At 40.7% G+C, this 23,581-nt stretch overlaps 1 protein-coding gene across 1 annotated transcript in view; it reads left to right on the forward strand.

Annotated features, from left to right (window-relative positions):
- Positions 1-423: 423 nt before the first annotated feature.
- Positions 424-23,581, forward strand: part of Xpo1 (exportin 1) — a 51,805-nt gene continuing 28,647 nt past the window's right edge. The window contains exons 1-4 of the mRNA XM_090336849.1: positions 424-862; positions 4,030-4,161; positions 13,976-14,077; positions 17,432-17,504. Of these exons, the coding sequence (XP_090192975.1) occupies positions 4,036-4,161; positions 13,976-14,077; positions 17,432-17,504 (301 nt within the window). The 5' untranslated portion in view covers positions 424-862; positions 4,030-4,035. The remainder of the gene's footprint in view (positions 863-4,029; positions 4,162-13,975; positions 14,078-17,431; positions 17,505-23,581) is intronic.

Genomic DNA, 23,581 nt, shown 5'->3' on the forward strand with positions numbered 1-23,581 from the left:
AATACAAGGTGTGCTGATGGCGCGGCTGTGGCTAGAACCGGCCAATGAGCGGGCGGGCTGGGGGCGGAGGCCCAGGTTCCAAACGCTCCGCGGCGCCATGGGCTGAAAACTCAACCGAGATGGAATCTCCCAGTCTGAACCGGTTTCAACCGGTTCCGAGTTTGAGGCACTAGGAGGAGGGGGAGAAGCGGCTGCAGCGGCCGCGGCAGGAGCAGCGGGAGCTACAGCATCAGCCAGAGCAACAGTAGCTACAGCCCCGGCGGCGTTGCCTGTTCCAGTCTTTGCTGCTGCAGTCCGTGCAACCACCCCGAGGGGGAGGGGGGAACCACCAGTCGCTGAGGAGCGGGAGAAGGGGGGAAAGTTTAGGCGAGCCCGGGTGGGGGGGGCCCAGCGCCGGAGCCGCGTGAGAGTGGGAGCGGTGTTGTGGTAGGGGGAGTCGGACTGCAACTGGCGGCGGAGCGTCCCCCGGCCGTGTGGGCTCTCCACCCCTGCTCCCGCCGCTCCCGCCGCCGCCTGTGGCCGGAGGGTCCTCCCGGGGCTCGGGCTTCGGGACTTGACCCCGTTCCCCTCCCCCTTCCCTCCCTCCCCGGCCGGGTGGGAGCATTTCTTCCTCAGACCCATTCCCCTTTTTGGTGGGGTGTGTGTGTGGTGTGTGTGTGGTGTGTGTTTGGGGGAGGTGTCCCTGGAATAGTAAATATTGAGCTTTTTTTTTTTTTGCCCTTCTCCGTTTTTTAAATTTCCTTTTTTTTTTGAAGGTGGGAAAACTGAAACCCACCTTGGCTCCCTCCCCTCTCCCCCCTCCCCACCTTCCCTCGCCCTAAGCCCCGACCAGGAAGGAAGAAGCAGTTGGTTCGATCTCTGGGTAAGTCGACTGTGTCTTCGGTGGCCGAGGGGCGGGCGGCGGCGGCGCGGGCGGGCGGGCGGGAGAAGAGGAGGCCAGCGTGGGGCGCGGCGGCCGCGGGAGGCGAGCCCGGGAGGCGGCGGCGGCGGCGGGCGCTCAGGGCCCACGGCGGAGCCTGCGATGAATGGGAGCCGCTCCTGTCGCTGGGGGATGGAGGCGGCCGCGGGAGGGGAGCGCTTGCGGGGTCACCGGCGTGTGCGGGTGGCGGTGGAGGAAGGCGAGGAGCGTGGTTGTGAAGCAGAGCCCGGCCAGGGGCTGGAAGAAGGGCTTTCCCAGCCCTTTGGGCTGGGAAGAAGTTGGGGTGATTTCAGGAACATCTCTGTAAATGAATAGGAGTGGAAGTTTCCAGAAATATTGAGTGCAGCAGCATTGAAACGTCCGCCTGCATCACGTGGCCCCCGGTGGCGAGCTCGGGAAGGGGGAGGGAGGGGCTCCCTAAGTCCCTGCTCCGGCGGGGAAGCTCGCAAGCTTTCTGGGCTTTTCTGTTTTTGGACTTTTTTGGGGGGGGGGGAAGGGGGCTGTTTTTGTTTTTCGCAGCGTAGGACGAGAAGTATAAGAAATAGGTTCGTTTTCTTCGCGGATCTGCGAACGGGGTTCTGCGTCGTAGTTTCCTTTCTAGGGCTCGTGCGTGTGTGAAGTTGGTCGAATCATTCACTGCCTACTGGTAGTGGGTGATGCCCTGATTCTCCTTCATTCTAGAGTCTTGGGAGCTTGGGGCGGAGGGGAGGAAGTGGTGTGTAGCAGAGGAAGCTCAGACCTCTTTTGATCGGGCTGAGGCCACGCTGCGTAGAGATTGGGGCGGTGAACTTGAGGCGCCGGGTCTCCGAGCCTCCCGCGAGTAGGGGCGGGGTGAGTGCGTGCTCTGCTGAGCTATAGTTAGGAGTGCGGCGGCTCGCCCCGGGTGGGAAGCCTGGGAGGGCGGGCCCTAGCGAGGCGTGTTTCTACTGAATGAAGCCGCCGCTGGCCCACACACCGCAGCACCAGTCTTTTTTTTTTCTTTTTTTTCCCCCCCACTTTAGTGTGAAGTTACCATTAAGTAGCGGTTAAGATTTTCGGGTTTAGAGGTGAACTGGCAGGGAATAGGTGAATTGGTAGTGAAGACATTTTGGTAATCACTTGTAGAGTCACCACATTGCTGAATAATCCTTAGGGACGTGCAATTCAGTGAAGAGACTTGGAAGATTGAAGGCTCCCAAGTAGAAAAAGAGGAAGCTTATGGTTACACCTCTCCCCCCCTCCCCGCCCCCCGTTAGGAATATTTGCTGCCTGTCTGGTTGTGTGTCTTTTGCATGTGGGACACCGCTGGTTGTGGAAAGAATGTTTTGGAAGCTGTTGGATTGGGGGGACTAAATGTGCTTGGCATTGACCACAAAAGCCGCCATTTCTGTATTACATGTACTTCGAGAATAGGTAGGTCATTTCGAGGATAACCAGTAGTTCTCAGGATGGCAAACTGCTGTATTTTAAATCTTTCTCTTAATCTGATTTTTCACTTGAATCTAACATGGAGAACTCTTAAGGACAGTACTTGAAAGTGAAACTTTTTACAGGTCACTATTGATCTTTTTGTTTTTTAGCAGTTATGACAGAGTAGGCAGAGGAAAGCTCATTTAATTTTTAACCAAAAAAAAAAAAAAACCAATCAAAACTTTTACATCGAACTTGATGCTTATTGGACATTGCTTCTGAGCTTTAGTTTTCGATTGTTTTCACTCTCAAAGTTTTATAGCCTTTGAATTTATATACCTGTAGTTTGAGAATTTATTTTTCTCTATCACATTAGTTATGGTATCTTTTGTATTGTAGGTACTAGTGCTATTAAAATATTTAATAACTTAATCTTTTGAAGTCTCTTATTGTCAGCAATGGGCAGAAAGGCTGTAGAGGAATAAAAATAATATACTCTCAATGTCTTGACTTACGTTTTAATGGAAGTAATCACTTAGTCTAATAATTTATTGTGATTAGAATTTATTTTGGTATCTTTAAGTAAAACGTTTGCATTTAAATCGCTGTAGTTACTTAGAAGTTTTTAGATGCTATGAAAAAGCCAAAGATAGCTTTATCAGTCTAGTTGGTCCAAATGCAATGTAATTAACTTAACCATTCATATCCTGATCCTGGATACTACACGTATATACTAAGGGTTTGGTGGAAGCATTTCAAAATATCCAGAATCCTCTTTAATTATATACAAAACTGGGCTACAGTTGTGGTATTCCTCTGATTATGTTGCATCTTGACAACAGCAAAAGGTCAAGAATTACAGATTGAGCCATTCAAAATCTGCAAAGATTTCTTTGAAGAAGAAACAAGAGAAGATTTTTGTAATTCTAGGTAGCTAAAAGTGGGAATGTACCAGAAGCATTTTAGGCTAAACATTGCACATGAAACCAGTAGGTTTTACTACATTTAAAATAAAGAGGTGGGTTTGTTTTTGTTTTTAATTTGGAAATAGGCTGTCTTAAACCTGTGAGTGAATAACTGGACATTTAAGAATATCTTGATGGCGTATTACTACACACTTTTTATCTCTAGACCATATATTTGAAGAATGTACGTGCTAGTATAAATACTGTTTTAATCTTTGCAGATTTTGAATGGGTTGCATTCTGTAGAGGTCAACAGAATTGGTATCAAGATTTATGAAACATTTGCTCCTCCTAATCACTGCTGTTCAAACATGCTTAGGGTTTAAAATTATCAGCATATCTTAAAAAATATGTGAAGGGAACTGCTTATGAGCCATTCAAAGAATTCTGCTGGGGGGGGGGCTTCATTAACCATACTTGAAAAATTTGCAACCAAGATTAGTAACTATATGTTTTTAGGACTCAAATCTTTTAGAGCCATAAAATGGAGTCACTTAAAATTAGGTTAACATGCTTTTTAAATCTTAGACTTGTAAACGTTTTTTGGTTTCTAATAAACATTAGGAAAAGTGAACCTTAGTAACTAATGAAGTTAGGGAGTAGTTAAGTTTATTTAGCTTTTATTATGTTTATCATTTATAATAATTTGGTAAAGTCTCACATCCTTTACTTAAAATCTAAGAACATAATTGAAGCAAAATAACGTAAAAGTTTTTGACTATATTGGCAACTTCATTTTCTTTTCTTTTCTTTCAGTAATCTATGCCAGCAATTATGACAATGTTAGCAGACCATGCAGCTCGTCAGCTGCTTGATTTCAGCCAAAAACTGGATATCAACCTTTTAGACAATGTTGTGAATTGCTTATACCATGGAGAAGGAGCCCAGGTAAAGTGACTGGCCAAAACTTTTGTCTTTATAACATTATCAAACTGCTAAGAAAGTTGTTGAGTAAATTAACCACTTTTTCGGTTTATATAAATTTGGGATTGTAATGTACAATGAATATTGTTTTAGAGAAAGAAATTATGTTGGGCATAGTTAAGATATACTTGTTCTGCTCTTAACTTTAGAACCCTCTAATCGCTAATAAAACAGTCAAATGTACAAACGTCTTGTTAGATATTAAAGATTATGTGTTCTTGACATTTAACATATTTGCAGCTAAAGTCCTTAAACCTTTAAAACTACAGGATTACTTAATGTAGTTATTTAAAAATCTAGTAATGGGGGTGGTGGGGGGGAGGGAAACGGGTACCAAGACATGTGAAAGGGTATCAATGTATGTGAATTAATGCACCTTCTATCTGGCAAATATCATGTAACCCTTTTAGTAATTACAATAAAAAAAATTAAAAAAAGTTTTAGAGATTTAAAAGAGAAAAAAAATCTAGTAACGGCTGCATTATTTGAATCTGGTGCACTTGTAAAAGTGATATTATTAGTCTAGAAAATGTAATACATGTGTACATATATAAACGTGATAGATATGATTCATGTATAGATCAGTTCAAGGTTTTGTGTTATTTTTCTGTGCCTAACTAAAAGGTAAGGGCTGAGGATGTAATGTAGCTCATTGATAAAAGTAGATTTGATTTTCTGTGTAGCATGCACAGGGTACCTATACAAAAGAAAAATAGGTGAGGCAAAAAGGTTTATGAAATCTCAAATGGTATATGACATGAGAAACCATGGAAACAGGTTTTTGTCTGTTTTTTGCCAGTCCTGGGGCTTGAACTCAGGGCCTGAGCATTGTCCCTGAGATTTCTCAAGCCTAGCACTCTACCACTTGAGCCACATCATTTCTGGCTTTTTCTGTGTATGTGGTACTGAGGAATTGAATCTGGGTCTATGTGTATGCTAGGCAAGCACTCTTCCCACTAGACCAAACTCCTGGCCCTTTGTTTTTTGTTGGTTGTTGGTTTTTTTTGTGTATTTTTGTGGTACTAGATATTGAACCTTTGCATATGTGAGGCAGGCAAGTGCTTTCCCACTGAGCTACATCCTCAAGCTGCAAAAATAATATGTTGGCACCAGTGGTTCACTACTCAGGAGGCTGAGATCTGAGGATCATGGTTTGAAGCCATCCTGGGCAGAAAAGTCCCCATGAGACTCTTACTCCAATTAACCACTTAAAAACCAGAAGTGGCGCTATGGTTCAAGTGATAGAATGCTAACATTGAGCACAAAGAGGCTCAGGGAGAGCTCCCAACTCCTGAGTTAAAGCCTTACAACCAACAAAAATAAAATGGATTTGTAAAAATTTTTGCGATTGATTGTCCTCCTCCCCCTCCTTTTTTTTTTTTTTTTTTTTTTTGCCAGTCCTGGGACTTAAACCCTGGCCCTGAGCATTGTCCTTGGGATTTTCTCAAGGTTAGAGTTCTACCACTCGAGCACCATTTCCGGCTTTTTCTACGTATGTGACACCAAGGAATTGAACCCAAGCTCGGGTCTTTGTGCATGTTAGGCAAGCTATTCTACCACTAGGCAAACTCCCCCTCCCCCCCTTTTTTTTTCTTTTTAGTGCTCATATTGCAGCTTGAATTTAAGGCTTGGAAGCTGTACTTTTAAAACTTTTTGCCCAAGGCTGGCACTAAACCCCTTGAACTTTAGTTTCTGGTCTTTTGGGTAGTTAATGGGAGATAAAAATCTTTGCTGCCCAGCCTGGTTTCAAACTGTGATCCTTAGAGCACAACCTGAGTAGCTAGGTTCACAGGTTTGAGCCACTGATAACACACTTGGGTCAAAATCCTTTTTTTGCCATTTCTTTTTTAGGGCTTGAACTCAGAGCCTGGGTGATATCCCTGAGCTCTTTTTTGCTCAAGGCTAGTGTTCTTGTGCTTTCAGCCGTGGCACTACTTCTGGATTTCTGATGGTTAATTGGAGATGAGCCTCATGGTCTTTTTTGCCCTGGCTGGCTCTGAACTATGATCTTCAAATCTTTGTCCAACCCTCAAAAACCTTTTAATGTGATGAGACAAACATCTGACCTTTTTTTTGGCCAGTCATGGGGTTTAAACTCAAGACATTGTCACTGAGCTTCATTTTCTCAAAGCTAGAACTCTACCACTTGAGCCAAAGCACCACCTCTGCTTTTTTCCGTTTATGTGGTACTGAGGAATAACCCAGGACTTCCTGCATGATAGGCAAGCACTCTCCACTAAGCCATATTCCCAGCCTGATAGTGTTATGTTTTGTTGTCAAAACATTAGGTTCCGTATTGGATGATGTTCATTTAAGTATCTGTGTTTTTTTGTTTGTTTTCACGGGGCTAGAACTCATGTCCTAGGTGCATACCTGAGCTCTTTTGCTCAAGGGACTCTACCACTGAGCCCAGTGCCACTTCCCATTTTCTGGTAGTTCATTGGAGATGAGTCTTCTTTTCCTGCACAAGCTGGCTTTGAATCATGATCCTTGATCTCAGTCTCCAGAATAGCTAGGATTGCAGGCATGAGCCAACAGTGGCCTGGCTAGAAAGGAAGTTTTAAATTGTCAAAGATTTGTTTTTGCTAGGTGCCATTATACTTCTTAGAATTTGTAAGGTGGATTTGCTTTTTTATATAAATACGTGTTGACATTCACTGTTTTGTTATTCTTAAAAGAAAAATGGCCATGGACATTCTAAGAAGTGGAGTTGAAGTCCTAAGACTTCTGCCTGGGCTAGCTTCAAACTTATTTTCCAGGTCTCAGCTCCTAGGATTGTAGGCATGAGCCACCATTATCCAGCTCAGCTTTTTAAAATATTAGCAGAAGCACATAGGACTATAGTAATTAGGAGGAAGTCCGTTTATTTTGCTGACATTGATTCACCTGTTGAGTCTGTTTAATCTCTTCTTTTTAACCTAGTTCTTAATAGTTAAAAAGTATAGTGTTTAAAACTTACAACAGAATTAGTGGTGGTTTTTATCTGGCTGCATTGTAATGCTATATAAATAGTATTTTTCAGTATTAGAGATTTAATGTTTTTTTTTTGAAGTTGAATTAATGAAAAGTAAAGTTTTATAAATTAAAAAAATTTAAAGCTGGGCTGAGAGTTTGGCCTAGTGGTAGAGTGTTTGTCTAGCATGCACGAAGACCCGGGTTCCATTCTATGGTACCACATACATAGAAAAAGCCAGAAGTGGTGCTGAGGCTCAAGTGGTAGAGCTCTAAGCCTTGAGAAAGTCCAAGGACAGGGCTCAGGCCCTGAGCTCAAGCCCAGGACTGTCAAACAAAAAACAAAAAAAAAATTTAAAGCCCTTGATACAGGTTCCTGCTGTGTAGCTCAGGCATGCCTTGAAGTATGTCCTCCTGTCCTAGCTTCCCAAGTGCTGGGTTACAGGCATGTACACAACATCTGGATAGCAAGGGTTTTTGTTGTTGTTTGCTTTTTTTGACAGTCATAAGGCGAGAATTGAGGGCCTGGGCACTGTCTCTGTGAACTCTTTTGCTCAAGGCTAGCACTCTACCAGTTGAGCAAAGCTACAGCTTCTGGCTTTTTGGTGGTTAATTGGAGTTAAAAGTCTTACAGACTTTCCTTGGCTTTGAACTATGATCCTTAATTAATTCTAAGCCTTTTGAGGTTTATAGTTGTTCACAAGTACCTAGTTCTGGCTATGAAAGTTTTGTGTGTCCTTAAAGTTGTACTTACTTTTTGTGTATTATTTGCTAGGTGTTTTACTTCAAAGGATAAAACAACTATAGTGAAAAGCATTTTTAATCTTAGATGTCAATTTATTTCTGGGAAGTTGTGTAGTCATTCCAGTCTCAAACAAATGGTACCTGCTGCTAGGCTTGGCTTAAAAACAAAATCCTTTTTCCTCCAACATCCAAGCAGCTATTACATTAACATTTTAACATTATAGAGGATGGAAAGACTTTAGAAATTATCTTTCTTCTTATTCTGTAGATTTATAAAAACTTTTCCTAGGTGGGGTGGTATAGTCTAATGTTTAGCTATATAATATTACCACTGGCTCATGCCTGTAAGCCTAGCTACTCAGGAGGCTGAGATCTGAGGATCGAGGTTCAGAGCCAACTTGGGCACTAAAAGACAGTGAGACTTACCAACTGGGAAAAGTGGGGATGTTGAGGGAAGAATTGGTGTTTTCTTGAACATGTCATGAACTCTATTGCTTAGCAACTAAAATGTTTTCACTAGTTAGAAGCCGAGGAAGATGCTACGTTTTTCTTTTTATGTCTTACCAAATACTGTGTAAAGATACCAGAACAAAATAATGATAGTAGAATGCACATATATAGAGGTAGCTTGAGATTAAAATAATAGGAAAGAAAACGATGTATATGTAGAGATTGGAATGAATGGCGGTACTGTGGGAAGTGTTTATTTTATTTGTAAAATGTTCATCACTGTAAAGATTTAAAGCCAGACGCCAGCCCTGGTAGCTCACACTTGTAATCCTAGCCTTGAGCTGAAGAGCTCAGGGGCAGCAACCAGGCCCAGAGTTCAAGCCCCATGACAAAAAATAAAATTAAAAAAAAAATGGCTTGGTGGCTCACGCCAGTAATCCTAGCTACTCAGGAGGCTGAGATCTGACGTTGTTGGTTCCAAGCCAGAGACAGAAAGGTCTGTGAGTCTTACCTCCACTTAGAGAAAAAATTGAAGTGATGCTGTGGTTCCAAGTGGTAGAGTGCTAGCTTTGTGCATAAGGAGCTCAAGGATCATGCCCAAGCCCAGAGTTCAAGCTCCAGGACTGGCAAAAAAAAAAAAAAAAAAAAAAAAAAAAAAAAGTGGAGCCAGGGGCTGGGAGTTTGGTCTAGTGGTAGAGTGTTTGCCTAGCATGCACGAAGACCTGGATTCTACTCCCCAATACCATATATACATAGAAAAAGCCAGAAATGGTGCTGTGGCTCAAGTGGTAGAGCTCTAGCCTTGAGAAAGCCCAACGCCAGTGCTTAGGCCCTGAGTTCAAGGCCCAGGACTGGTTTTAAAAAGGGGCGGGGCCAGGAGTTTGACCTAGTGGTAGAGTGCTTGCCTAGCATACATGAAGACCCAGGTTAAAATCCTAGGTACCACATATGTAGAAAAGACTGGAACTGGTTCTGTGGCTCAAGTGACAGACCACTAGGACAGTGCTTAGGCCCTAAGTTCAAGCCTCAGGACTGGCAAAAAAAAAAAAAAAGGCAATTTGACTCAGTTTTACTAGATATGGATTTTTTTCTCCCCAGTCCTGTGGCTTGAACTCTAGAGCCTGGGTACTGACCTTGAGCTTTCTCAAGGCTAACGCTCTACTACATGAGCCACAGCACCACTTTCAGCTTTTTCTATGTGATACTGAGTGATTATACCTAGGGCTTCGTGCATGCTAGTCAAGCACTGTACCACTAGGCCAAACTCCTGGCCCAGTAAAAGGAAATTTTATCTAATGCTTGTGAGAACCTGTTAAATACGATGCAAATATGCATCTCTATCTTTAGGGTTTAATCCTACAGGAAAATACCACAGTCAAGTTGTGTTAAGTAAAGGGCAAAATCACTGCAGGGAAAGTAGTAGTGTCATTGAGGATTGAATGCTGGACCTTGTGCATGCTAGCTGACAAGTTTTAAAACCTTTTCAAACTTTTTGTTTTGTGTATGTGTTTGCATGCTGGTGCTAGGTCTTGAACTCATTGCCTGGGCACTGTTTCTGAGCTTTTTGTGCTCAAGGCTCTCCTAATCATTCTTACAGCTCCACTTGAGGCTTTTTGTTGGGCTGGCTTTGAACCTTGATACTCAGATCTTAGGTAGGATTATAGGTGTAAGCTGCTGTCTGTTTTTGCTTTTTTTTTTTCTTTTCTTTTGCCAGTCCTGTGGCTTGAACTCAGTGCCTGAGCACTGTCCTTGGGCCTTCTCAAGGCCAGTGATCTGCCACTGGAGTCACATCACCATTTCTGGCTTTATATATGTGGTACCAAGGAATTGAACCTCTGTCTGCCTGCGTGGTAGGCAAGCACTCTACCGCTAGGCCAAACTCTGGCCCCTATTTTTTGCTTTTAAGTTTTGATTAAAGGCAAACAAGGAAGAATCCAGCTAGGCTACACTATGGTAGAGGACTGAGCTGATTTTTTTGTTTTTATTTTTTATGGTGATATGCTAGGGGTCAAACCGGGTTGAATGAAGTACAACACTCCCAGCTGAGGATTTTCTTGTTGCAAAAAGAAAAATAGTAGAATTTCTTTGGTAAGCCAGGTGCGGTGGCTCGTGCCTTTATCCTAGCTACTCAGGAGGCTGAGATCTGAGACTCAAGGTTCAAAGCCAGTCCGGGCACAATAGGACCTGAGACCAACTAACTTCTAGAAAATAGGAAGTAGGGCTTTGCCCAAGGATAGGGCTATATCCTTGAGCTGAAGAGCTCTGACAGTGCCTAGGCCTAGTTCAAACCTCATGACCCACCAAAAAAACTTTTTTTAAAAATTTCTTTCGTAAAATGTATTTATGCTATCTGGAAAACTTGAAGAAGCTAGATGAATTATGCAAACATGGCTAACTCTTAAAAACTTAGATGGAAAGGGTAAATTGCAGAAGAAATTGTAAATACTTTCTTTGGTGATAATTAGACCAGAACTTGTCATATATGATAAGCAAGGGCTCTGTCACTTAATCCATGCTTCTGGACCTCTATATGCTGCTAATATAGAATATGGTGCTTACTTACGAAAGTCATGCACATAACATAAAAATAGGAACAGCAAAAACATCAAATTCATGATAGTGATTATCTTTTTCCCTCTTTTTTTGGTGGTAATACTGGTTTTTTTGTAGGTGTTCTTACTACTTGAGCCATGTCCCCAGCCCTTTAGACTATATTCCTAGTAGATTCTTGGCACTTTTTTTCTGTGGGAAAGAGAGCTAGGCTGGGTGCCTATTGTTTTGGCACCATCTTGCTTCCTCCACTTGGCATTTTTTTCTGCATGCCATCCCAGACCATGCTTTTCCTATTTATGCTTCCCAGGTAGCTGGGCTGACTAGCCACTGCTCCCAGTCTTTTATTGATGGATATGGGATCTAAAGAAATTTTTACCCTGGCTTACCTATGATCTTCCCATTCTATCTTCCTGAGTAAACTAGGGTTACAATTGTGAGCTACTGTGTTTAGTGAAAGTGATAACCTAAGAAATGAGATGGCATTAGGAAAAAGTACAATGAATTTCATGAATGTTTAGATCCTATGATTAGGGAGAAAAAAAAAGAAAAACAAAACATGGTAGTATGTACTTAAGCCGAGGCCATCCAGTGCTACATACTGAGTTTGAGGCAAAACTGAACCGCACAGTGAGAACCTGTCTCAAAAGTGAAAATCAGCTGGGTACTGATGAATCCTAGCTACTCAGGAGGCTGAGAAATCTGAGGATCACAGTTCAAAAGTCAACCCTCTCAAGAAAGTCTGTGTGACTCTAATCTGCGGTTAACTACTAGAAAACTGTAAGTAGAGCTGTAGCCCAAAGTAGTGCTATCCTTGTGCATAAATCTAGGGACAGTGCCCAGGCCCTTAGTTCAAGCCCCATGACCAACATTTAAAATCCTGAGACAGGAAAGTCTGAAACTCCAGTTAGCTAGCAGAAAAAGTGTGTAGCAGAGCCCTGAGTGCTGTCCTGAGCTCTTCAGCTCAAGGCTAATGCTCTGCCATTTTGATCCCACAGCACCACTTCTGGTTTTCTCGTGGTTAATTGGAAATACGAGTCTCATGGACTTTTATGCCTGGGCTGGCTTTGAACCATGATACTCAGCCTCCTGAATAGCTAGGATTATATAGGCATGAGCCCCCGCGCCTGGCTCCTTTGTTTTTGCCTCAAGGCTAGTGCTCTACTTTCAGCTTTTTGGTGGCAAGTCTCACAGACTTTCCTACCTGGACTGGCTTCATACCACAATCCTCATATCTCAGCCTCCTGAGTAACCTGAATTTATTGGTGTAAACCACCAGCTCTCCCTGGCTTATAGGTCTGATAGAGAATTTTGTATGTAAAAGAATATGTGATTTCAAAATTGAAATAATAGGAGTCTTTAAAAAAAACAAAAACAAAAAAACCTAAGGGGCCAGGAGTTTGGCTTAGTGGTAGAATGCTTGCCTAGCAGGCATGAAGACCTGGGTTTGATTCCTCAGTCCCACATACATAGAAAAAAGCTGGAAGTGGTGCTGAGGCTCAAGTGGTAGAGCTCTATCCTTGAGAAAGTCCAAGGACAGTGCTTAGGCCCTAAGCTTAAGCCCAGGACTGGCAAAAAAACAAAAAACAAACAAAAAACCCTAAGAGACTTAATGTATATACTTAAAGTTATGAGTAAGTGATGAAAAGAGATCTAATAGATACTAACATACCTGGATTTTTAAATTTTAATTACTTATCTTTTGACTGGAGCTTGTGAACTGTCCCCAACCCAGCCTGTTTGTGCTCAAAACTAATGCTCTACTGCTTGATTGAGTCGCAGCACCAATTCTGGTTTTTGAATAGTTAAATGTAGATAAGAGTTTCTAGTGGACTTCTCTGTCTGTGCTAGCTTTGAACACAAATCTCAGTCTCCTGAGTAGCTTAGATTACAGATGTGAGTCTGTCACTGGTGCCTAGCTCAGTTGTTTGGGGTTTTTTCTTGTTTTGTCTTGTTTTTGCCAGTCCTGAGCTTGAACTCAGGGCCTGAGCACTGTCCTTGGACTTTCTTAAGGCTAGAGCTCTACCACTTGAGCCTCAGCACCACTCCCGGCTTTTTTCTACGTATGTGGTATCAAGGAATTGAACCCGGGTCTTCTTGCGTGCTAGGCAAACACTACCATTAGGCCAAACTCCGTCCCCAGTTGTTTGGTTTTTTGATTCCTGGGCTTGACTTCATACCACTCACTTTTGAGGACAAGGGTCTGCTATATAACTTGATTTGCCTTAAACTGGATATATCCTGGTATGAAGAACATAAGTATTGAAGCACCAGACTTTTTTATGTATTTCATTTTTGAGACTGGATATTACTTTGTACGGCCCAGCCTTCAATTTGAGATCTCTTATCTATATTTCCAGAATAGCTGGAAAATTAAAGTTATGCACCACAAACACACAACCTTAATTTAAAATGAGGCATTAATTATAGTTTCATTTTAAATTAAGATAATGATACTTTGTACTTTTTTGTGCCTATCCTAGGGCCTGGTCATTGTCCCTGAACTATATAACTATATATACGTCCGTGTGTGTGTGTGTGTGTGTGTGTGTGTGTGTGTGTGTGTGTGTACACACACACACACACACACACACACACACACACACATGCTAGTACTCTACCATTTGAGCCTCAGCTTCACCTCTGCCCTTCGTGGCTATTTGGACAGACATAATAATAGTCTAATGGACTTTACTGCCTTAGCTGACTTCAAACTGCAGTCCTTAGATCACAGCCTCCTAAGTAGCTAGAATTAAAGGTCTTAGTCACTGGTGCCTGTTTAGTACATTTTTATTAATTTCTTGTAGATGTCACTTTTTTGTTAGTCCTCAGGCTTGGGCCTGGGCATTGTCCTGGGGCTTTCTCAAGGCTAGTGCTCTACCACTTGAATTACAGCACAATTCCAGTGTTACCAAAGAATCAAGCCCAGATTTGTGCATGCTAGATGAGCAGTCCACACTCCTGGCTCAGATGTTTTTGAAAGTTGGTAGAATCTTTGTCATAGGATTAATGCTTTAAGTGCATTTCATTTCAGTGAATTTAAAAGAACGTGCTAGCTAAAAATTCTTTTTGTGTATTTTAGCAAAGAATGGCTCAAGAAGTACTGACACATTTAAAGGAACATCCTGATGCGTGGACAAGAGTTGACACAATTTTGGAATTCTCACAGAATATGAACACAAAAGTAAGCAAGTGGTGGTTTTAAAATCCATCATTTCTTTTCTTCCAGTCATAAACTTTGAGGAAGGTATCTCATTTTTAGTATTAGCATTTGTTATCAAATCATTTTATATTGTTTACTTATTTCAAAATTTAATCTTATACAGAGTTAATTCTTGCACATAGTCCTGAGAATTATGAAGTTTTGTAATTGGGACTAGTATGCAAGGTGACTTTTTTGGGGGGGATTGTTTTAGAACATGTATGCAAGTCTAGTAGCATAAATTCTGAATGTTATTCAGAGATGAAACAGCAAGAATTATTTTGGGCAAGTAATCAATATAATACAGGGCTAGGTTCCTCCAATATGGACAGCTTAAAATCCTACACCATGGTACCAGTGATTTGAATGAGACAGCACTCAGTTTTTATTTGCAATTTTAAATGTTATAATTCGGGTCCTTTTTTTCTTAAGTTTGAACAGAAGGGTTGATCAAAATGTGTTTTGACTGTTATAGGCTTGATGATTCACGCTTCTCTTTAAACTGCCTTTAAGTAATAAAATACCATGGCATTCTGTTTAATACACAAAAGGTTTCCATTTAATATGCACTGTGTTAAAACAGAAAATAGCCATGTTCACATCTGTTTCTGAAATCAGACTGTGTTAATTTTAAAATACTAATTAGTTCTGACATCTTGTAAATTTTAGGGCAAAAATACAGTCCAGAACTTCCTCAAAGTGCTAACCTTGAGTAACATAGCAGTGTTTGCCTGTTTGCTTGCCTGGTAAATTTTGCTTTTTATACTGACAGACATTACTAATGTTTAAGTTGATTTATCAACAGTATTTTTAAAAACTCAAATTTGTCTTGTGAAAAATGAGATGATTAGAGGAACAGAAAGAAAGCAACAGGTAAAGAATTCTTCAATTTACATAAATTACAAATGATTTGGTGCTAAATTTATGCACTATGACATTTGGCTTTTATGCAGTCATTTTTTTTCTTTAAAGATGTTAACACTACCTGATATTAATCATAATGTTCCATTATGTTGATTGCTTGTAATAGGAAGAAAAGGGGTGTCTTCCTGTGCAACTGACACAGCTAGGCTTTGACGGCAGGCCTCCACAAGGTCTACCCTTTTGATTCCCTTTAACTGAATTCTGTTCATCAATTGTTTTTGTTTCATGGGAGGTGGGTGGGGAAAGGGGAATTAAATGCATAAAATAAATATTTCTAAGGGCTCAGTAGAAATTTCTGCCATAGGGATCATTTCATGCATTTGTTTTTGTTTTTTTTCATGCAGTCTTTGCTGTTATCTGTCCCTCATCTTCATAACTCAGCAGTGGATTACTCAGTTTCTGAGATGTAAAGCAGTTTCCTTTCTTAGAATGTATGGATTTGTGGATGTTTCTAATGTAGGCATGTTAACATTGGCCTTCAGATTTTTGAATGGGAAGTACTTCTTTTTTTCAACAGAATAAAAACTGTTTAAGTTCAGATTCTTTGTGTCAAGGATAGGTTGGGTCATAGGCCTTTATGGTGATATATATTCCTTTGACCTCAAAGATTTTGTTAAGTGGTCTTTCTCAATGTCCTTGGCAGAAAGATGAAATATAAATTGTGTTTCAGCAAGTTTATGCCACCTTTTTACTGTTGGGGAAAGGTCTAGAGATTAATTAATCCATATTTTGTTTAATCAACTATCAACAAACCAGTAAGGAAGAAGTAAATAAGTGAATATAGTTAAGGGAAGGGGAATCTCAATTAGGAAATGGAAACAAAAAAATATTGGTCATACCTCTGACTTTAAGAGGGAGAGTTTTGTTTCTTGTGTTTTTATAGTTCTTTTAAATTGATTAATTATGAGGACACAGTCTGTGTGGTAAGCAGTGCATTGCTTTGATTTGCAAAATACAGTCTTATTGTGTATAAAAACTGGAGAAAAAGTTTAGGGTACTTAAGTTCTTGAAACGTTAATTTAGAATTTTAGTTAATCAGGAACTTTTTGTCCTTTTTTTGCTTGTTTACATTTTTCTGTGAGCTAGGTCTATAGAGAGTTGTGTTCTTAAAAATGAGCAGGATGAAAGTTTCACTGTTTGCTGCTGATTATGAAACATTTTAATGGCATTAAATTTATAATTTCAGGATTCTCCTCTGGCCTTGTTTTTTTTAGAAGTCTTTAAGGAATGTTCTGCAAATGTAGGATTTGAGTTCATGGCAAAAAATTCTTGTAAAGTATGAAATACTAAAAATGAAAGAAAACAGCAAAAAATTGACTGAGCACAATGTAGTTTGGGACAGTCTATATTGTGCTTTGGATAAAATGAGCATTCACATGATCCCTTTGGTTGAAATACTAATGCTCCTATTTTATTGTGTATGATGACTAACCATTTTAAAGATGAACTCTTATTCTCAGCCAAAACGTGCAATCTGTGATTATTTATCTCTATATGAATAGGTTTACCTTTCAGGTATTATAATTGAGTCTTCCCTAATTCTTCCCATGAAACATACCATGAAATTTTTGTCCCTTTTCTTCCTCCTGCCTATCCACGCTAATTGGTCATAGTTATCATTTTAGGTAGTAACTCATGCTTGTAAGCATGGTTGACTATTTAGAGTGCATAATCAGCAGGAGGGACAAAATGGCTTGAAAGTGGTATCTCTGCTTTTTTGCTTTTTTACACATTTAAACTTTGCTGTTTAGGAAGGAATACCTGAAAAGTAGACACAGATTGCAACATGCATTTGTGTATAATTTTGACTGTGCACAAAAGTTTATCTTTAAATTAGTAGAAATAGCATCTGTATAAGGGTGGGGTTAAATTTACAATGAATCCATGGGTTGTCTTGCTGCTCCTTAAGTAACACACCAGTGATGCTTATGAACACTTTCTGTAGAAACTGTCTGTGGCAATATTTTAATATTTGGCCAAAGCTTACAAGTCTGAGAGGATGATAGGAACCTTAATAGCATTCAAGCTGCTAAATTCTTGGGAGCCTGTTCCTGTTAAAGTGAGCCTTTAAGCAGTCATTTATGCTGTGAATTCATATTTGGCTGCTATTTTTCCTTCTGCAGATAAGCCTATTTGGCTGCTAAAGAGCTTTTTATTTGGTTCTTCCTCCTGGTGTGAGCATGTATAAACAGCAGGACGTTATATAGGATAGTAAACAGTAAAATGAGGAAAATGCATGAAATCTCAGTATATGGGTGAATAGATTCTTGTTTATATATGTAATTAAACTTGATAGCATAATGTTTTTTGAAACTTTAGATGTGACTGTGTGAATGTCTGTCCCTTTGTGAAACCTGAGAGTTGCCAATCCTGTGACAATATATTCACATGTTTCTATTCTCCAATTTTCAGTATTATGGACTACAAATTTTGGAAAATGTGATAAAAACAAGGTGGAAGATTCTTCCAAGGAACCAGTGTGAAGGTAGGAGAATATTCAAGAATAATAGTCAAAATTATATTCCTTCTCATTACAGCCGAATATAGAAAGGAGAATGTACTGACTTTATGCCAGTTTATTTGTTGTATTGAAGTTATGCCAAGTTTGTATAGATATTTAATTTTTGTCTGTACTGTATTAGGAGAAGTCATATTTTGGGAAACATTTTCACTGAAGAATAGATGAAAAAAAGTCTGGACTTTCTAGTGGGGAACATAGCATTTTCATGTTAAAATAAGCTTTCTTCAATTACTAATTGATCTTCTGGTGCTATCCTTCATCTGCTTTCAGGACAATAATATTTACTTGGGATTGAGACCAGTCTTGCTTTGCAGTCTATGCTTGCAAACTCAAATCTTTGACAACTGTTTAGCAGTTGAGAGGTTAATGAGACTAATGAGACAAAATGTTGTTTTTTTTTTTTTTTTTTTTTTTTTTGCCAGTCCTGGGCTTGGGCTCAAGGCCTGAGCCCTGTCCTTGGACTTTCTCAAGGCTTAGAGCTCTACCAATTGAGCCTCAGCACCACTTCTGGCTTTTTTTTTTTTTTTCTATGTATGTGGTACCGAGGAATCGAACCTGGGTCTTCATGCACGCTAGGCAAGCAGTTTAACCAGTAGGCCAAACTCCCGGTCCTGACAAAATGTTTTTTAAGGAACATTCATAATACAATATGACATAAGCTACTAACTTCAGTGTTAGTGTAGGAAGAAATAATGCCTCCCCAAAAAAGTCTGTTGTCTATTTTCTCTATTTTTTGTTTTGTTTTTTTTTTTTGGGTGCTGGTCCTGGAGCTTGAATTGGGCTTAGACAGGGTCCCTGAGCTCATTTTCTCAAGGCTAGACTTGAGTAACACCCCTCTCATACCTGCCTTTTTTGTCACTCTTGGGGCTTGAACTCAGAGCCTGGCTGGTATCACTGAGCTTTTCTGCTCAAGGCTAGTGCTCTACTACTTTTAAGCCACAGCTCTACTTTTCTGGTAGATAATTGGAGATAGAGTGTCACAGCCTAGGTTGGCACTGAACTGCGGTCCTCAGATCTCAGCTTCCTGAGTAGCTAGGATTACAGGTGTAAGTCACTGACACCAAGCTTTGTTTCTTTTTTTTTTTGTGGGTCATGAGGCTTGAACTCTGCCTGGGTGGTATCCCTGAGCTCTTCAGCTCTAGGCTACCGCACTACCCTTGAGCCAAGCCCCAGTTCTCCTTTTCTTAGGGTTAATTGGAGATAAGAGTCTAGTCCTTTTGTGCCCAAGCTGGCTTTTAACCTTTACCCTCAGACCTTAGCATTCTGAGTAGCTAGGGTTACTATTTTTTGAGATGACAGTCTGTTTAGCTCTGGCTGGCTTTGAATTCTTGGATTCCAGGTATGTGCTAATAGCAGGTAAAATATGCTTTACATGTCTGTTACTTGAGAAATTAGGAAGTAGTATGGTTTCATATTTTGGTACTTCATCCCTAACTCTTCAGATTTGTTTGTTTATTGTTTTTGGCACCAGTTCTGTAACTTGAATGTAGGTTTATGGGCACAGTCCCTGAACTTTGTTTTTGCTCAAGGCTAGCACTCTATCACATGAGCTACAGCTCTACTTCGGGCTTTTTCTTTTTTCCTCTTTTAGGGATACTGTGATGAGTCTCATGAACTTTCCTGCCCTGTCTGGCTTTGAAACATGATCCTTAGTTTTAGGTTCTTAAATTGTTATTGTTCTTTTAATAGTATTTTTTAAATTCACGTGATTTGAACCCTAGATTTAAACTTTAGCCCTGAAACATTTTATTTTTCATGTAGGTGATTGAAGCCAGGGCCTTGATTATGGTAAAGCATGATTCTACCATTCAGATAGACCAATAGGCACCACACTCATTTCTTTTTAAATACGTGAATCTCTGCATAAGATTGTATTTGATCAGATACATTTTTTAGACATGTAAGTCTCAGCCCCCTCTATTCCACCCTGTTGGGCTCAATCTCAGGAGCTAGACATTTTCTCTTTGCTTTTTCTTTCTAATGTCTGTAATCCTAGCTACTCAGGAGGTTGAGATCTGAGGATTGTGATTCAAACCCAACCTGGGCTCTAAAGATCTGTGAGATTTTATCTCCAATTACCCACTAGAAAACCACTGTGGCTCAAGGAGTAGGATAGTCGCCTTAGCTGAAAAGCTCAGGGACAGTACCCAGGCCCAGAGTTCAAGCCCATAACCTACCAAAAAAAATTTTTTTACAAGTATGAGCCTATGAGCCTCTGATACCCAGTTCATGAGGAATTCTTTTTTTCTTTTTTTTTTGGCCAGTCCTGGGCCTTGAGCCCAGGGCTTGAGCACTATCCTTGGACTTTTTCAAGGCTAGAGCTTTACCATTTGAACTTTAGCACCACTTCCGGCTTTTTTTTCTATGTATGTGGTTCTGAGGAATTGAACTGGGGTCTTTGTGCATGTTAGGCAAACACTCTATCATTAGGCCAAACTCCTGGTCCCATAAGGAATTCTTAAGCATATTCTCTCTGGTGGTTGCTATTTTCAAAAAGTAGATGTCATCCATCTTGTTCAAAAAGACCAGTTGTGTCCTGAAAGAGAATGTGTGTTTGAAGTCCTAAACAATTTCTTGCATTCAATATTAGGGAGAATTTGCAATTCAGTAATTGAATGGATTGTTTTTATTTTAGTTGTTAAATGTTCTAGCTATATTGCTAGCCCATCAGTGACTCTAGGATAACATAATTTCATTGAGTGGCACAGGCTCGTAATGAAGTTTTTTCACCACTGTAGTAGAGGGTGCGTCTTTTGTGGCCAGTGGTTTCCCCTTGTGGTTTACTATTGGTTTGTTTTTCTTTCATCACTTGATCTTGTTAGAGTTAATCTGCATTGTAGGAGCCATAGTGTAGATAGCTTCTTAGCCTCTATTTCTCAGCCAAAAAGTTTCTAAGAGTCAATTTTGAATAAGATGGTCCTTATGGCATATGCTTTGAATCCTAATCAGGAGGGTGGGGGAAGAATCTGGAGAAGCCAGGCCAACAAAAGAAAAATGACCTTTTTTTGCCAGTCTTGGGCTTGAACTCAGGGCCTGGGCCTCTTTGTGTTCTAGGCTAGCACTCTATCATCTAAGCCACAGTGCTACATCTGGCTTTTTCTGGGTAGTGTATTGGAGATAAGAGTCTTGTGTGGACTGGTTTGCCTAGACTGGCTTCTAACCATGATCCTCAGATCTCACTCTCCTGAATAGTAGGATTACAGGTGTGAGCCACCGGCACCTAGCTGCTTTATCCTTTTTGTGTGTGTTTGTGATGGTACTCAGACTTGAATGTGGGGCTCCCATGCTACTGCTCAGCTATTTGCTCATAGCAGATATTCTACCTACTTGCACACTTTCACTTCTGGTGTTTTCTCTTGTTAATTGGAAAAAGGTTTGAGAAGGTGTTTTACTTTTGTGTCAGTGCTGGCCTTGAGCTCAGGTCCTGCATGTACTGTCCCTTAGCTTTTTTTTAGTTACCATTGAGCAGCTTCTCCATCAGCTTTTTGCTAATTATTGGAGGAATTTTTCAGAAATTGTGTGCCGGGTCAGGCTGCCGACCACAGTCCTCAGGTCTCAGCCTCCTGAGTAGCTTGGATTACAGGTATAATCCTTTACTAATGTCTGGCTTCCCAACAAGATAGCTTAATAACAAAAGAGAAGGAAAAGTAGAGAATAATAATAAAAAAAAATTATACTGTGTGAACTGTACTACATTGCTGTGGTTCTCATTTTGCTTTTGAGAAGAAAAATATGTTTTGAACATGGGCATATAATTCTAAGTACTCTGGAGCCTAAAATCTAGTGAGTTGAGATTTGAGACCAGCATGGTCCAAAAGATTCTGTCTCTAAAACAACCAAAAGACAAAGCTGGAGTCATAATTCCAGTGATGAGAGTCAGCTGAGCAAGCAAGTGCAAGGCCCTGAGTTTAAGGCCTAGTTCTGTCTAAAACAAATACAGCTTGAGAGGCACTTGGGTTTGAACTCAGAACCTTGTACTTGTTAGACAAGTGCTATACCACTTTAGCTATGTTCCCATGGAACATATGTTCTTTTTTGAATAAGCACCCTAATCTTGGCCTGGACCATGATCCTACAAGTTTCACTTCTCCACATAACTTTATTTTTAAAAATAGAATCTTGTGCCAGGCTCTGTGGCTCACGATTGTAATCCTAGCTACTTAGGACGCTGAGATCTGAGGATCGTGGTTTAACACCAGTCCTGGCCCTAAAGTCCTTGAGACTTATCTCCAATTAACCACTAGAAACCAGGAAGTGGTGATGTGGGTCAAGGGGTAGGGCTGTAGCCTTGACCTGAAGGGCTCAGTGGCACCCCCTATGCCTGGAGTCAAAGCCCTATGACCACCAAAAAAACAAAAAACTTACTTGAGATTAACTAAACTTGAGTTTAAGTTCTTCCATTTTAAGTTCAGGTATCTAATACATTGGCCTTAAAATTTTTTGTTTTTGTGGGTCACGGGTCTTGAACTTGGCCTGTGCCCTGTCCTTACCCTTGAGCCAAGCCCCACTTGTCATTTTTTAGAGGTTAATTGGAGGTAAAAGTCTTGGGTACTTTTGTGGCCAGGCTGGCTTTGAATTTTGATCCTTAGATCTCAGCCTCCTGAGCAGGTAGGATTACAGGTGTGAGCCACCGTGCCCAGGTGGCCTTAAAGTTTTTAATATTTTGGGAGAGGATATTGTTACATGTTTGAGTTGACCTCAGGTATTGGAACTAAAAGGAAATCTTACTGTCTTAGCCTCCCGTGTAGTTGAAAAAGCAGGACTGTGTTCACACTTCCAGCTTCTTGCATTTGCCCTTATAATGCTTTTTTTTTGCCTGTCCTGGGGATTGAACTCAGAGTCTGAGCACTGTTCTCAAGGCTAGTGGTACCGAGGAATCAAACCTGGGCCTTTGTGCATGCTGGGGAGCACTCTACCACAGTAGGCTAAACTCCCATGCCTATAAGCTTTAAAAAAAAAATTATATATATATATATATATATATATATTTTTTTTTTTTGGTCATGGGGCTTGAACTCAAGGTCAGCCTGGGTGCTGTCCTTGAACTTTTCAGCTCAAGGTTACCACCCTGCCCTTGAGCCAAGCCCCACTTCACATTTTCTAGAGGTTAATTGGTGATAAGATTTTCAGGTCCTTTTGTGCCCAGGCTGGCTTTGAACCTTGATCCTCAGATCTCAGCCTCCTGATGGTGGTGTGATATCAGTGTACTTCACATTTAGCATGGATGAATGGTGTGGCCTTTATTTTCAGTCTGGGCTATTATAATATATGTATAGTGGGGTGTACTGTTTTGTTGTTTATTGTTGCTGGTCCTGTGGCTTTAACTTAGGACCTGGGTACTGTCTCTGAGCTTTTGTGTTGAAAGTTATAGAACTCTACCACTTAGAGCTGCAGTTGCGTTTCTAGCTTTCAGGTGCTTAATTGGAGATAGTCTTGTGGACTTCCTGCCTGGACTGGCTTGAATAGGAAGTCCTCAGATCTCAGCCTTCCGAGTAGCTAGGATTACAAGTGTGAGCTGCCAATTCCCAGCTTATTGTCATTTTAAATTATTTTTCTTTAATTACTAGCGTTGTGCATCATTTCATATCAACTCTACCTGGGAATGTAGTGGTTTTGCTTTTTTCTTCAGAGTTCTGTTCAGAGATGTCATTCTTATAGTGGGGTGTTGTGTGGGTACTGGTGTTTTCCCTTATCTTAAAACTGGCATGTGCCACTTGAGCTATGACTCCACTTCTGGGTGGCTAAGTGGGTAGGTGGGTTGTACGCACACATGTGTGCGCTCTTCTAGAGCTTGCATTGAAATTTTAGGCAATATTCCTGAGATTTTCGTTGCTCAAGATTGTTATTGCTCTATCACTTTAGCCACAGGTCTACTTTTGTTTTTTTTTTCAGTAGTGGTTAATTGGAGATAGCAATCTCCTGGCCCTTGCTTCCTATGCTAACTTCAAACTTTGATCCTGAGATCTCAACTTCCTGAGTAGCTAGGATCTTAGGCATAAGCCGCTTGTGCTGCACTGTATGAGAATAGGCCCTAATTCTAA

The sequence above is a fragment of the Megascapheus bottae genome, chromosome 7 (genome assembly GCF_031878675.1).
Source record: "Megascapheus bottae isolate mThoBot1 chromosome 7, mThoBot2.hap1, whole genome shotgun sequence".
In the NCBI taxonomy this organism is placed as follows: Eukaryota; Metazoa; Chordata; class Mammalia; order Rodentia; family Geomyidae; genus Megascapheus; species Megascapheus bottae.